The sequence below is a fragment of the Bombus impatiens genome, unplaced genomic scaffold (assembly GCF_000188095.3).
Source record: "Bombus impatiens unplaced genomic scaffold, BIMP_2.2 scf_0075, whole genome shotgun sequence".
Classification (NCBI taxonomy): domain Eukaryota; kingdom Metazoa; phylum Arthropoda; class Insecta; order Hymenoptera; family Apidae; genus Bombus; species Bombus impatiens.
Window position 1 is genome coordinate 285,589 of NT_176494.1, and position 14,175 is coordinate 299,763.

Genomic DNA, 14,175 nt, shown 5'->3' on the forward strand with positions numbered 1-14,175 from the left:
GCTAAACCTTCCCCTGTGATAAAATAAAACGTTTCCTTCCTTTCTTTCGTGCTTTCCCCTCTTTCGTTAAAAATAGGACCTGCTATGGGATTAGCGCAATGGGACGCGTCGCGCAACGAACAAGTTTTGTTCTTAAGGGACCATCCTACGTGTGCACGTATTTTATCAAGTTATCTATACACGGTTAATTATAACGTGCAATATAACTATGCGGGAAGTCCGACAAAGTGAGATTAAAATAAGTATCAGAAATTTGCATTCTTTTGCTTCGACATGATTAGGCAATTATGATGATATAATTAATTTAGTTCGTTTGCATTTAGCCGTTTTAATAAAATAAATAATTTACTAATTATTACTATTATTTATTTATTCTATATAAAAGATTGTCTAAGATTTTAGTCATTTTAAATAACAAATAAAAAGTTTCAATAATAACGGATCATGATCTCGTATATCTAACGATACGTCTCTATTTAAAATAAAAAAAGAAAGAAAAAAGGGAGAAAATACCAATTTGATTAAATATTCATAATATTCATCTTTTATAGAAGTTGTATTAAAATTGAAAATATAATTGTACTCTATGTAGACATATGTATCTATACATAGTACATATGTATACATAGTACATATATAGTACATATGTATCTATACATTATATGTAGATCGACAAAGTGTACGGCTTTGGCCTGTACTAAACTTTTTCAGGTAAAACAAATGTATGTAAAATTTATACTAATAATATTACATAGTAATAGAATGTATGTCATACACATATAGTGGTTCTTACAATGTATATTATTACTGTATAATGTACTATACATAGAGGTATAATGTATATTGTAGTTTTATTGCACGGTATAACTAAACGTATGTAACTAGCTTTACATTAATGATTTTTATTCGTGAGTTTCATCAAAAAGAGCGAGGAACAAGCGATTAAACGAAGAAAACGTTAATAGCGGAATAAACGAATATCATAGTCAAATACGACCAATTATATCATTATACTGATAACAAGGTACAACAGTCTTAATTTCTGATTTGTAAATAGGATGCCAGTTTCCATACCGGTATACATACTTAGCGTCTGTTAGCAAACATACGTAAGTACATACGTATATAATTTTTGTTTTATATATAAATATGTAAGATATTTAAAAACAAAATATTCACATGCACACATACAAAGCTCGTATGTACCATACCTATTTAACTTATAATATTTTTTTATACATACATATATACGATATGTATATGAAATATATAGGTAATTCTGCCTTCTTATTTATTATTAGTACATAAATTAGCTTTATGACGAGTACATACATGATACTACAACTAGGAATGTAGAAACGTTAAATAATCGATCACAATGTTCATCTTTGGTTATGCATGTCGACAAAAAAGCAATGACAAGAAAATAATGTGTTTAATGGTAATAATAGTGACACACTAAAGATATTCAATTCTTTTGTTTGTCGTATTAAATCGTTTTCAGTATTTCGGAAATCGAAACATCAATTTAATAAAAGAAAAATTCATATATTTAAATAACAGATGTTAAAATTAGAAGTATTAAACTATATACGATAAATGCTTCAACATTTGTTTGAAACGATAACTATACGATTACATTCCTTAATTTCGAACAAGAAATTCGATTTACGAATTGACATTCATTACACCGTGTTCGATCGTTATAATAGACCAATCGAATGAACGGATTTGTCCATCGCGTCCCGTCGCAATAATCACCGAATAGCGATGGATAACTCTCTTTAACTTATCGATAAAACAATAAGTACATCCGTATATACCTATTTTCTCGCGGATCTGATAAATTCTTCTCGATGGTTCAGTACGAAATCGATTTAATTCGATATCGTATCAACGTAGTTAAAAAATCTGAAATCGAGGACACTGATACGCGCAGAGAGATTTCGAACGATGGTAAACGGATCGATGTTGCATGGTCGACGTTACGAGAAGAAGAAAAAAAGAAAAACAAAATAAAGAAGAAAAAGAGAAGGAGGGAAGAAGAGGAGGAGAAGAAGAAGAAGAAGAAGAAGAATAAGAAGGAAAAGAAAAGGACGAGAAGGAGAAAAAGAAGAAGAAAAAGGACGAAAAAGCAGAAAGAGAAGAAGGAAAATGCGCCCGTGCGTATATACCTATCTCTTTTTTTTCATCTTTTTCTTTTTAGAAAAAATCACTGTTAACCGGCGAATTGCTATTCACTAAGTGTTATCTCGTTTTCTTTCCCCCTATTGCCGTTTCAATGGTCTCGTTTCTAACTCTTGCGAGTCGAAACAGACCAGAAAAACGAACGGAATTCTTCCTTGGAATTCGACAATATTTTCGCGAAATAGATAACGATTGATACAAGCGACAATCGAAAATAGTTGCACGAAGAAGCCGCGTCTATATGAGTTTATAAAATTTCTGCAAGACAATAAAATCGCTGCCCCCGTGTATTTCGGTATAATCAAGGAAGACATTGTGATTGTTCGTTCTTTAATATATATATATATATATATATGTATATATATATATATTATATGTATATGTATATAATATATATTCCCCCCTCCCTCCCACAAATTCTCCCTTTTTTCTCCACTTGTGTTTACTCTCCATTTACGTATATTACACATCTTTTTTTTACTTTTTCCTGTGTTTTTTTCTTCTTCTTTGTTTAATTTCTTTCTTTTTCTCTTGTTTTAATTATCCTATAGCAATTGACTTTTATTAAGGAATGATCTTGTGCATCGCGCAGAGTATGCACAGTAATGTAGCTAGAGGCCACCCCCGCGCGACATTTGGTGCTGAGGACTCGGCGATCGGCGCGGGTATAATTTGCACTGGAACAACGAATTAAAAAAACAAATATCACGTTAGAAACACAGAATGTGCGAACTTGGACAATAGTAAAACTGCCCAAGTTGTCAAAAAAACTAACTCGTGATCTCCTATAGAAATTTTATACATTTACGTTTTTAATAAATAAAATGATTATTTCATAAAGTATATGGATTTTTTGCACTGTTTCCTTTATGTAGCCTTCCTAATTTTGATTTCGAATACTTTGATCAAATGCCACTCCGTAATTCAAGTAATATAGTTCGTGTTAAAATTTAATAAACGATGAATTTACTGCTGTGAAATATTTGACGACTAGTGGTAATTATATACCTCACTTCAAAAGTCTTATAATATATTTTATCTATCGTAAAGTTTCAATATTTAATATAAATAATGAACTTTAAATTATATCCCGTTCATAGTATGTATTTTAATACACTAACAACTTTTATATATATCGAATTCTTTTTTGTCATATAAAATATAGAATTAAATGACATTCCTCGATATCTTTAAACAATTATAAAACTTTTTCGTTTCAAAGCAAACATAATAACTGTAAATAAAATATAATGTTGCGAAAGAAGTGATCTAAAAACGTGAAAGAATAGTCCACAGGACCGGATAATATAAAAACAAAAAGTTTTTATACAAAAAATACATATTGCATATTTGAAATTATTTTTTTTACAAGAAATTATAGGATGCGAGATATTCGAAAAATATGAGAAATTGTAAATAGGAATTTCGGCTTTTAATATAACATGGTGTACGCCTGTTGACGTAACTGGAATAAATTTTAGCGTCGAATGTATTTCTAATGAGAAATGGAAGAACATGTTACGAGAGGTATGAAGATAAAAGCGCATGGAAAAGATGTGATAAATCTGTTTCTTTTAATTCTCTGACTTCCATTTCACTAGCTAAAAACACGTATTTTAATATAAAACAGCCAAAAAGCGGAGTAACCAGATAGATTGAGGGTATAAGTCTTTTGAAAGTAGAAGATAAATATACAATGTTTCGTAAGAAACGAATAATATGAATTTTGTTATTACGATGGTTTAAAAAAATTTAAGTTAATGTACGTAACTAACGTTGCAATAATTGATCACATTACGTTGTTCATTTGGCATTGCCATTTGTTTGGAATTTAAGCATGAATCTATTGAAAAGTACATGTTTTCAAAATGAAAACCTGTTTTATCAAAAATAAAATATTCCTACGTGTTTAATAATACGTTAGAACAACGATTTTAAGATTGAAAGTAAACAATTTTTCATTCACGATTTTCTGCATTGTATCGTCACAAATTATTGACAGATCATATAAATTACTGAAAAGAAAATATAGTTCCTTCTTCATAAGAGAACATTAAATATATAATACAGGAATTACAATATATATATAGGAAATCTATTTTTATTATACCATAATAACCTATATTACTCTATATCTAAACTATTTTCGATAGCACAGTTTAATAATGTTCGCTCTAATATATCACATACAGTTTATTGAAAGCTATATTTCACTTTCAGCATAGTAAATTGACTTAATTATAGCAATGACAAAAAAAAAAAAAAAAATAGAAAAGTTAACAAGAACACGCTTAAGCACACTGCTCATATCTTCCGCCATTACTTTTCTTTGATTACATTTAATAATTAATATACTTGATGTACATATAACACTATATATAGTACAAAAGATATTATATTATTTAGCATGATTGTGTATGAAAACCAAGTCAAATATGGAACAGTTGCTACGAGTATGAGATTAGATGTACATGGAACTGAAGAAAGTACGAATTTCGCGATTGCTATTTCTAATTGGATGTTTCCTCTCGCGATGCAATAGCACTTCAAACGGGTTAATTAGAACTACTTTTTAGGGTAACTACGCATCTCATTCATTAGTTCATCTTATCTGAAGCATGGAAAAGGAATTTGAGATGAAAACCTCGTGACTACTAGATTAGAGTAAAAGAATGTTTTTTAGCAGAAAAAAAGAACGAAGAAATGACATCATGTACGTGATTCTTTTTTCTCTTTGTGAAACCAAATCTGCTAATACGTACTTGCGTATCAATGTCTATCTGAAATAACGAATTTCCATTTGAAAAGCAAATTTCTATTTAAACCAGGCAAGTTCCATAAAATACGGGACGTTCATATATGATTTCCAGATTAAAAAAAAAAAAGAAAAAAGATAGCAAAAATAAATAGGTCACGTGCGCACTCTGCACGCGATGAATAGCATTCGAAAATCCGATTGAGGACCTCTCTAAAAGTGAGTGCTCGATAACTGATACATAAAAAGGATATGACCTATGAGAAGATTGTAAAAACATAATCCTCAATAATCGTTGAATGAAAGTTTAGAAAATCTGTATAGAAACATTGAATAAAGGCAGTGTTTAGAAATTATACATTGGTAATTAATCTGCCTCTTTTATGCACCTGGGGAAAATGTTCTAAAGTTACTTTCCTAAAATTGGATCAACGAGCAGTGTTAAAAAATTCTGTGAGAAATAAATTTCTGGAAATAAATATCTGCAAACTGGATTTATGCTACCTAAACTGGATTTCCAATTATATCCACCACTCCATATTCGTGATTTTAACAAAATAATAAAATAAATACGTTAATAAATTCTAAAATGAAAGATTGGAACGAAAATATAATTGTTAAAAATTATATTAAGTGGAATAATTACCTGAAACCGATTCCATCCTAACATCAGCGTACTGCACGTGGCGTAATGGGTAATCAGGAATAGTTGAATAGCAACTGATTTCCAAATATCCATTTTCCCCTGTATGCAACGCGGATACTTCTATCGTTAGTTTTGCAGTAGCTGACATTAGTTGGTGTTCGTGATACGTGTGAGGATAGTGGTTTACCAGACTAATATCCACCTACATAGTATAACACACAAAAAGCTCATGACATTTGGTCAAAATAAATTTTGGCAAAAATATTATTATTCGATGACGTATTTATGGCTTTTCTGGTTTCGATCGTGTTCTAACGATGCGTTGGAGTTATGCAAATGTTTCGAATATATTGTTACAGTCTACTCGTTCATGGCAGACCTGAAATTAACGTAACGACTTCGGGCCGTGACTATTTACACTCCTCGTCAAAGAGATAGCCCATGTGATCTTTAATTTCTCAATTAATTTCTTACAATAAGAAAATAATAATCAACATAAATTGTAACTAACAATAATTACTTATCAAACGTATATACTTATTTAATAATGGATACATCCCCCTTTATTTTCTATTACTTCTATTGTACGATTTGGTATCGACTTATATAGTTTCTGGATGTAATTTTGACTTAAATTGCATTTTTTAATTGTTGTGCGTGTTGATACTGCTTTCCATTCGCGTATACGCCGTGAACAAGTTCTGCCCAGAAATTTTCAATAATATTAAGGTCCGGGGAGCGTGCAGGCTGGGGCAAAATAGATATATTTTTTTCATTAAAATATGATTGGACCAATCTTGATGTGTGTACAGGTGCGTTATCTTGTTGAAAGATGTAATCAGGCTCAGAAATGCGTTCTGCGTGATTATTTATTTGTTTTTTGATTAAATTTATGTATTTATGCATTCTCCCAACGACGAACTTGATACTTGTGTTGTCGAAATAACCGATGCCGGCCATCACGCTGCCTCCCCCATTTGTCATCGAATTGCTGACATTGTCTCTTTTCTTATGTCATGAAAATAATATTGGAACCTATCAGGACCATTCAAGTTGAATATTTTTCGTCTGCCTTCTCCATTTCTTTTTCCAATGCACTCTTTCTTTTGCAAAGCGTAAACGTCCTACTTTGTGCTTCGTTGTTAACGAAGGTTTCTTTTTCAATTTTAGCCTCTTGATATTTTTGCAGGATAGTAGAACTCGACGAACACTTGAAACACTGACACTAACACTAGATTTTTCCATTATTTGCCTCGTTAATTGTTTGCATTAACTGCGAGTTGGAAGTTACACGCAAAATCGCTCGCTTATCACGATTGGATAACGATGACGGCCAACCGGTACTTTTCTTTTTGCCATAATCTTCAACATTTTTTAAGAAATTGTGTATTACTTTACGACTTCTTATTATTACTTTCGATATTTTTGCTACTGATAACTGTTGCTGTTTTAGTTCTAGAATTTGCTTTTTTCACACTCGTTTAATATTTTTCCGCGTCCCATACTTACACATTTATATAATATATATACTGCAATCTTTTCTCGTCGATAGGTCACGAACTACTGAGCAATTTTCAAATATTGACAGAGTGTGCTATCATTTCGACCTCAGTTTGGAATAGTTTTTCTTAGTTGGTAAAAACATCTACGACATTGTCACTTATTTCCAGCAAGCCGCATATCCTCAGCTCATAATGTTTTGATATTATACGTTACAGACGAAAAACTTTACACGCGTCATTAAGAAATTGAAGATAGCTCACATGGGCTATCTCTTTGACGAGGAGCGTATTTGTATGCTAGCGATGATTGGGAGGCTTCCCAATTTCAACTCTGTTCTGAACAAGTAAACTGCAATGTTCACAAGACGTCGACGCGTCGCGTCGATACAAACATTAACGCAAACGCACGATTAAAAACTTGAAAAACCATAAATATATCATCCAATAATCATCGTGCAAACTTAAAATCTAAAATATTATTATTATTAATAAAAGATGCATAATCATCTTTGTAGACAAATATGAAGGTCTGAGAATCATAGTGGTGTAAGTCAGACCATCGCTAGTTTTCGTAATATACTCTTCTGCTTCTATTAGGTGTTATAAAGAGTTCAATATATTTTTTCAAGTCATAAAAACATATCGTGCCAATGAATAAAATTGTAACTCAATCAATTTGAAACTACAGGGATAATAGTTGAAAACTAAAAGTTAAAATATCCAGATTCTCAGAATCATGACTTATATCACTATAATTTTTAATCCGTCGTACAATGCATATAAAGAAAAATGAAAATATCATTCACTGATCAGTTAAAAGAATCATCGTTATATTTTTATGTACAATCTTTTGTGTTTAGTATTGGTTTCAACGAAATAAAATTGAATACAAATTTTAATATCGTGGAAACATGATTACAATCCTTCAAAAGTATGGTAAGTGTAGAATGAACGATTTAAAAAATAATTATTTCTTTATGATATATTATTTTATATTATTATCTGTATAGAAAATAAATATTACATAACAATTGCGTCACTTATTATGACGTTTATATGTAGTTACTACTATATATTATGTATATTTGATGGCTTAGTCGGACCAGACTGTAAAATTTCCATTACATTTAAGACGCAAAATTTTTCAAAACAAAAAAAGGACAAAAATAGCTGAATGACATTGATCGAACGTTGAATTATTACAGGATGACTCGGAGAGTTTCTCGTACGCTTTTATAAAAAAAAAGTTATAGCAGTATTACACATGGATACGAGAAGATAATATGAAAGTTTAACTCTCAATTTAACTCACACAACTTATCGTACCGTAATTCGATGATTATTCTAAACTAAACTAAACATCAACTTAACTTGCCGCTTATCGAAAACTTCAACCTTTGAGTACACATTTTCTTCAAATATACCTAATAAAACGCATTAAAATTGCCAATTGATAGAAAAATAATAAAAAAAATCTATTTCATTTGTTTGTATTTTCTTGTTTAGGAAAGAAATTATAAAATATTGATTTAAATATTGTGCAAATATAATTACTCATTTACATTTATAGCTCAATTTCTAAGATACTTTACTTACGATACTTTTTACTTAATACTAAAATTAATTGGTTTGTTAAATTGGTTCGGTTTAAAATGTATATACATATATATTTTGTACTTTACTGAACACTTTAAATATTTTGATTATTATAATATTAAATATATTTTTAATTGTTTATAAAATTTCATAGATATAGGTCTAAAGCCTAGTATAATTTGTTCACAAATGTATATGCTTAATATAATGTTGATTGCACTTTAGCTTTACATATCTTCATATGTAGATATATGCATCTAGGTATATGCTAATAATATTGAAATTATAATAATATTGAATATTACAATATTATTGAAATTTGACTTATCGCCTTCTTGAAATAATTCCCTTGTAGTCCTCAAATATTATATATTTATCGTATTAGGAAATATAAGTATGTTGGAAATTAAAATTGAAATTTGAGATTAACGGGCAATATGAAAATAAATAAAATTTTAAAGACATACACGACAGCGCTACTAATTAAATTAATCCGTCGAATAAAGTTGACGTTAATAGACGAAGAAAGGAAAATTTCGTGAAACACGACTGCTGTCAGTGAGTGATAACACATGAAGAAAAAGAAACATTGTGAAGATGTAGCTTTACTTATACTTATACTTAATACTTTTATTTATACTTATACGTATACTTTAAATGATTAAAGCTAAGGACATTACCGAGTAAAAATTAATTCGTTTTGAGTTGTTGAACAGGTTGGCTGTTATCTTTGATATTTACTCACCTCCTTGCCGTTTATGTACCAAGTCAAGTGAGGAACTGGATGCGCAGCTGAGGAGGTGCAGTTTGCCTCTAAACTTTCACCGACCACGTACATGCTTTTCTTGAACGTGATTTTTGGGTTTTCAGTCTGTGGGACTGTACAATTTCATAACATTAATTAGAATAGAATTACTCTGGAGAAGACCAGTACAAGAACAATTCAGTGCTACAGAAAACTTCGCTAAATGTTTACTTTCGCTTCATTTTTATTAGGTCACGCAGAAAATTCTTTCATTTTTTAATAAGCTATAACTAAGCTGTATGTAATGCGCCTTTATATATGTATGTAGTACTAACAAAATTTATCACATTCAAACAAACGTCTTCTCTTAACCAATATATACATATACTCAATAATATATATATTCTTTTTCGAAAATTCAATCGCATTATTTATTAAATAATTAATGAAATGATTTTGTATGTTTGATAGATTGACCCTTTGAGTGTTTAAATATTTCGGAAGGAATATGTTCTTAGTTTGCTGTATTCGACGTTTAATAGAAAAAAATATTTTATAGATCTATTGTTCGCTGAACAAAGATAAATATACACGTCTACCTACAAAGACAACGTTTCGTTCGTGTTACCAAATGTGTAACTGGAAGCCAAGTTGCATTAGAAACATAATATAATTATTCAAACTATGACAACTATGACAACTATGACAACCTAATCCCAACCTAATCCCAATGAATATATTATTCTATGCATATGTATATGTATGTACTATATGTATAGAATGATACGTTTAATAAACGTAGTATGTATTAGAAAAAAAGTGATCTAAAAGGGCGACAGGACTTTCCACGGCACCTGGGCCTTCTACCACAATAATCGAATAATTATGTAGTAATATTATCAAATTGAAAAATGACAAGTACCGGTTATAGACTACTGTTGCACGAACATTATCATCTTTTTCTAAATCCTACAAGTTTATGTTAAACATGACAATCAGCTGATTTGTATAATTTTTTAAAATTATTTTATAAATCTTTATTTACATAGTTACCAAACTTATTACCGTTATAATAGAATATTTATTAACATTAATAATTTGTAAAATTTCAATAATTATATTAATTCAATTTAAAAAGACATAAATTACGAATTATTAGTATTAATAAATACGCCTAAAGATCATTAACGAGTTTAGTAATGGAATGAATGAAATTTTATAAGTGAATTTTATAGATTATAGATTATTCAAGTAGATATTCTTAAGGAAATAATTACAAGTACGAAGAATAGATACGAAAAATTACTAAGTCACAAAAGAAAAGTTCATAATTTATGCTTATAACTTGACAATTTGCAATTATATACATTATTATTTGGTTAAATACCGTTAAATATTATTCAGCAGAACTCCCACGATAAAAACATTTTAGATTAAAAAGAATAAATTCCGTATTTGCAATTATACATTATTCCTTCTATGAATTTCACCTGCAAATACATTATATTATATAAAATATATGATAATATATGTTATATTTGTTTTCAATCGAATAATTTCTTCTAACCTGTATGGATCTGTTATGACTTATGCCGATAAAAGTCACATAATTTTACTGCAAGGATGTTGTGTTTTATCACGATTTTATTTTACCATATAAACGAAAACATTGCTTAATTAACCAGTCGATCAATGAAGAATAAAGTGAAGTGTTAGTACCAGATTAACGTTCGATGAAAGTTTAGAATCTTACGAAGACAAATTTTAATATAAATTGCAATCGCCTAGCTGGAAAAGGCATGAACCAACTTAGGCTACGTTTGTACTGGATGCATATTCGGATACGTCCGTGTACATACACGAATAAACGCACTAAACGCCTTGAAATATAATAAATGCAAGTGGTTTTGTTATGTTATACATACTACACGTATATTGATCGTTCGATGTCGTCTATACTTGTCGATATACGTAATTTTTTCATCAGATTCGTTGTGACTAAGAATTCATGGTCGATATCTTTCAAACGAATGATGATTGTTTATCAAGTGTTTCTTTCGCTTCATCTACGCAGAATATAAAAATGTGTTTCAGAATTTATTCTAAAATAATCGCATCTCTCGAATTTATCTAATTGATTTAAAATCTCGAACCGAAGTACGATATTTTTCATTTTGCTCTCTTAAAGAAAACATCTTATTTCCTCGTTTTAATTTACCATTTATTAGTAAGACCTTGAATAAAAGATTATCAAAACAACATATAATAAAAATTTGCTAAATTCATGTCCATTTCGTATAACATGTAACGCAGTACTGATCATCCAATACTGAATACTGAATGACGTATCCAGTATGTATAATCAACACACCACTTTATTCATCCATATACATGTATACATACATGTATATAAATCCGAATACGCATTTATGTGTTGATATAAAATTGGGTGTAATTGAATTTAATGGTACTCGGCTCCATCTCTACTTATGTATCATATATCAATATCGTTTTATGATGCATGTAACAAACGTGTATTATACATACTTGCACATAATTACTCTATTATTCATTTCCTTCGTTTCAGAAACATAAATGCAAATATTATTGTTCCATAAATGTCGTGCAACAGGGAACCTCTTCACAATGTATGATAGTTGGTGAAGGATGGCGAGAACATGAGTTCTAAGGAATGAATGAAAAACGAGAATGAGGCAGCTATGACAAAATTTCAGATGGTACGAGCTATCAATCCGACCTTTTATCCGCGAAGAACGTTTAACCAGAAACGCAAGAAGGTGACAACATACAAGACGGGGGATCTGGTGGCGATCAAGAACTCGCAGGCCGGTCCTGGGCTAAAGTTCCACCCGAAGCTCCCTGGGCCGTATCGAATGGTAAAAGTTTTACGGAATGACCGTTACATGGACCAGCGAAAAGGTGAGCACAAAGGGCCGCAAACGGCCTCTACGCTGACTGATCATATGAAGTTGTGGGACATTGTTGGAGTTAGTAGTGCGAGTGACGATAAGCACATCTGAGGTCAGATGTATTTGTTAGAATGGCCGAGTATAGTATCATGAACAGATCGTCAAAGGGTCTGGGAACTTCAATGGGCCAAGCGATGTGTCGTCGGCCCTTCAGTCGAATAGTTACGCAGAAAAGAGACCTACGTGACCATGGCCGTGGACGGTTGCGAAACACGTACGTGGTGGGGCTATGAGAAAAGACAAAGGGATGCTTAAGGAAGAAAGACGAATCAACAGACAGTCGTTAGTTGAGAGTCGAGTTGTGAGCAGTCGTTAACTAAGAGGGGAGCAGGAGATGGGTATGGGTTCTCGCGGCGTAGTACCACGCCGTGAGAAACCCTGATGAATCTGATATTGTCCTATAGCCAGGTGGCGGCCGGTCGGTGCCCTTCGGTGCCCTTACGCATCCGCCGGTTTGCCGATCCGGTGTGGAGAATTTCGGAGAAGTTGGTAGTCCCATACCTGTCAAGAACGCTCACCTCACCTTCTCGTTGGGGCTCCCCGTCACTTTATACCGGCTTTAACCGGGGTAGGGTGCGGAAGAGTGAGTGGTACTAGGACTGAACTAACGGTGACGACCTCGGCGAAATTTAAATAAACAATCACAGAAACGATATCAGACGTAAAAATATACAGTTTACGGTGCAGGGGAGGGAGATTCCAGTAGGGGAGACTGGCGTAGTTGTGGGTAGTCAAGTGAGCTCCGTTGCGTTGTCATCTTACGACCACGGCCATTCGGAGATGGATCGTCAGGCCCCCGGATCGGCTTCTGCGTCTGGTGAGGGGGTTATTGAGATCGGCTGACGGGCCGGAGGGCCCGTTTGTGGCTCCTTCCATGGTCTCAGACGCCGGACCATCTTCCCTAGAAGGCTACTGGAGAGCCTGCACGAGGTCCGACGACGAGGAATCGTTAGTCTCGTTGAAGTCGAACCTCTCTGTAGTATCTTTGTGGTCCAGAGACAAGAAACGGTAGGTGACTTGCACTATAAGGACTGCTATGGCTGTATAAGGACTGTTACGGCTGCTAATATCGGTGTTGAGATGATCAGGAGGGTCGAGGAGATAATTAGAGTGGCGATTATATCGTCCAACCTTAAAAGAACCTACATCAGGATCCTTAAGGAGGCGGTAGGAAGCGAGGCCGTCGGTGCTCGATGAGGAAAACGAGACCCTGCGGAAAGTTCTCGCGAGAATGGCGGTGAGCGCGTCCCAGGGGTGATCTTCTCCATCTGGACGGTGGATGTCGCCGACGACGAGCTGCTGGAAGCGAAGAAGAGGATGGCCTCTCGTGACGTGGCACCAGATCGGTCGACGACTCGGTCCTTCGCTGCCTCCTGCCTCCGGGCACGGGCATCGTATGCTACGCCGATGACACTCTGGTCCTGGCCGGGGGACGATGCTTTAACGAGACTCTGCAACTCGGCGAGGTCGTCGTGGCGTGCGCGGTTCGCGCCATCCAGGAGCTAGACTTGAGCGTGTCACCTGCCAAGTCTGAGGCCATGTAGTTCTTCGACCAACACCGTACAGGAACCCCTCCTCCTGGCCTCTGTGTGAACATCTGCGGAAAGGCAGTACAGGGAGGGCTCCAGATGAAATACCTGGGCCTCGCGATCGACAGTCAATGAACGTTCGGGCCGCACTTCGAGTTCCTGGTTCCTCAAGTGACGGCCGCAGCCAACGCCTTATGCGGCCTATTACCAAACATCGGCGGGGCC

At 33.3% G+C, this 14,175-nt stretch overlaps 1 protein-coding gene across 1 annotated transcript in view; it reads right to left on the reverse strand.

The window, feature by feature from the left end:
• Positions 1-2,520: 2,520 nt before the first annotated feature.
• The window catches only part of LOC100740126, a 32,823-nt gene continuing 21,168 nt past the window's right edge, over positions 2,521-14,175 (reverse strand). Inside the window, exons 4-6 of the mRNA XM_003485675.4 lie at positions 9,432-9,565; positions 5,589-5,790; positions 2,521-2,864 (exon numbers count right to left, since the gene is read on the reverse strand). Coding sequence (XP_003485723.1) covers positions 2,752-2,864; positions 5,589-5,790; positions 9,432-9,565 — 449 coding nt within the window. The 3' untranslated portion in view covers positions 2,521-2,751. The remainder of the gene's footprint in view (positions 2,865-5,588; positions 5,791-9,431; positions 9,566-14,175) is intronic.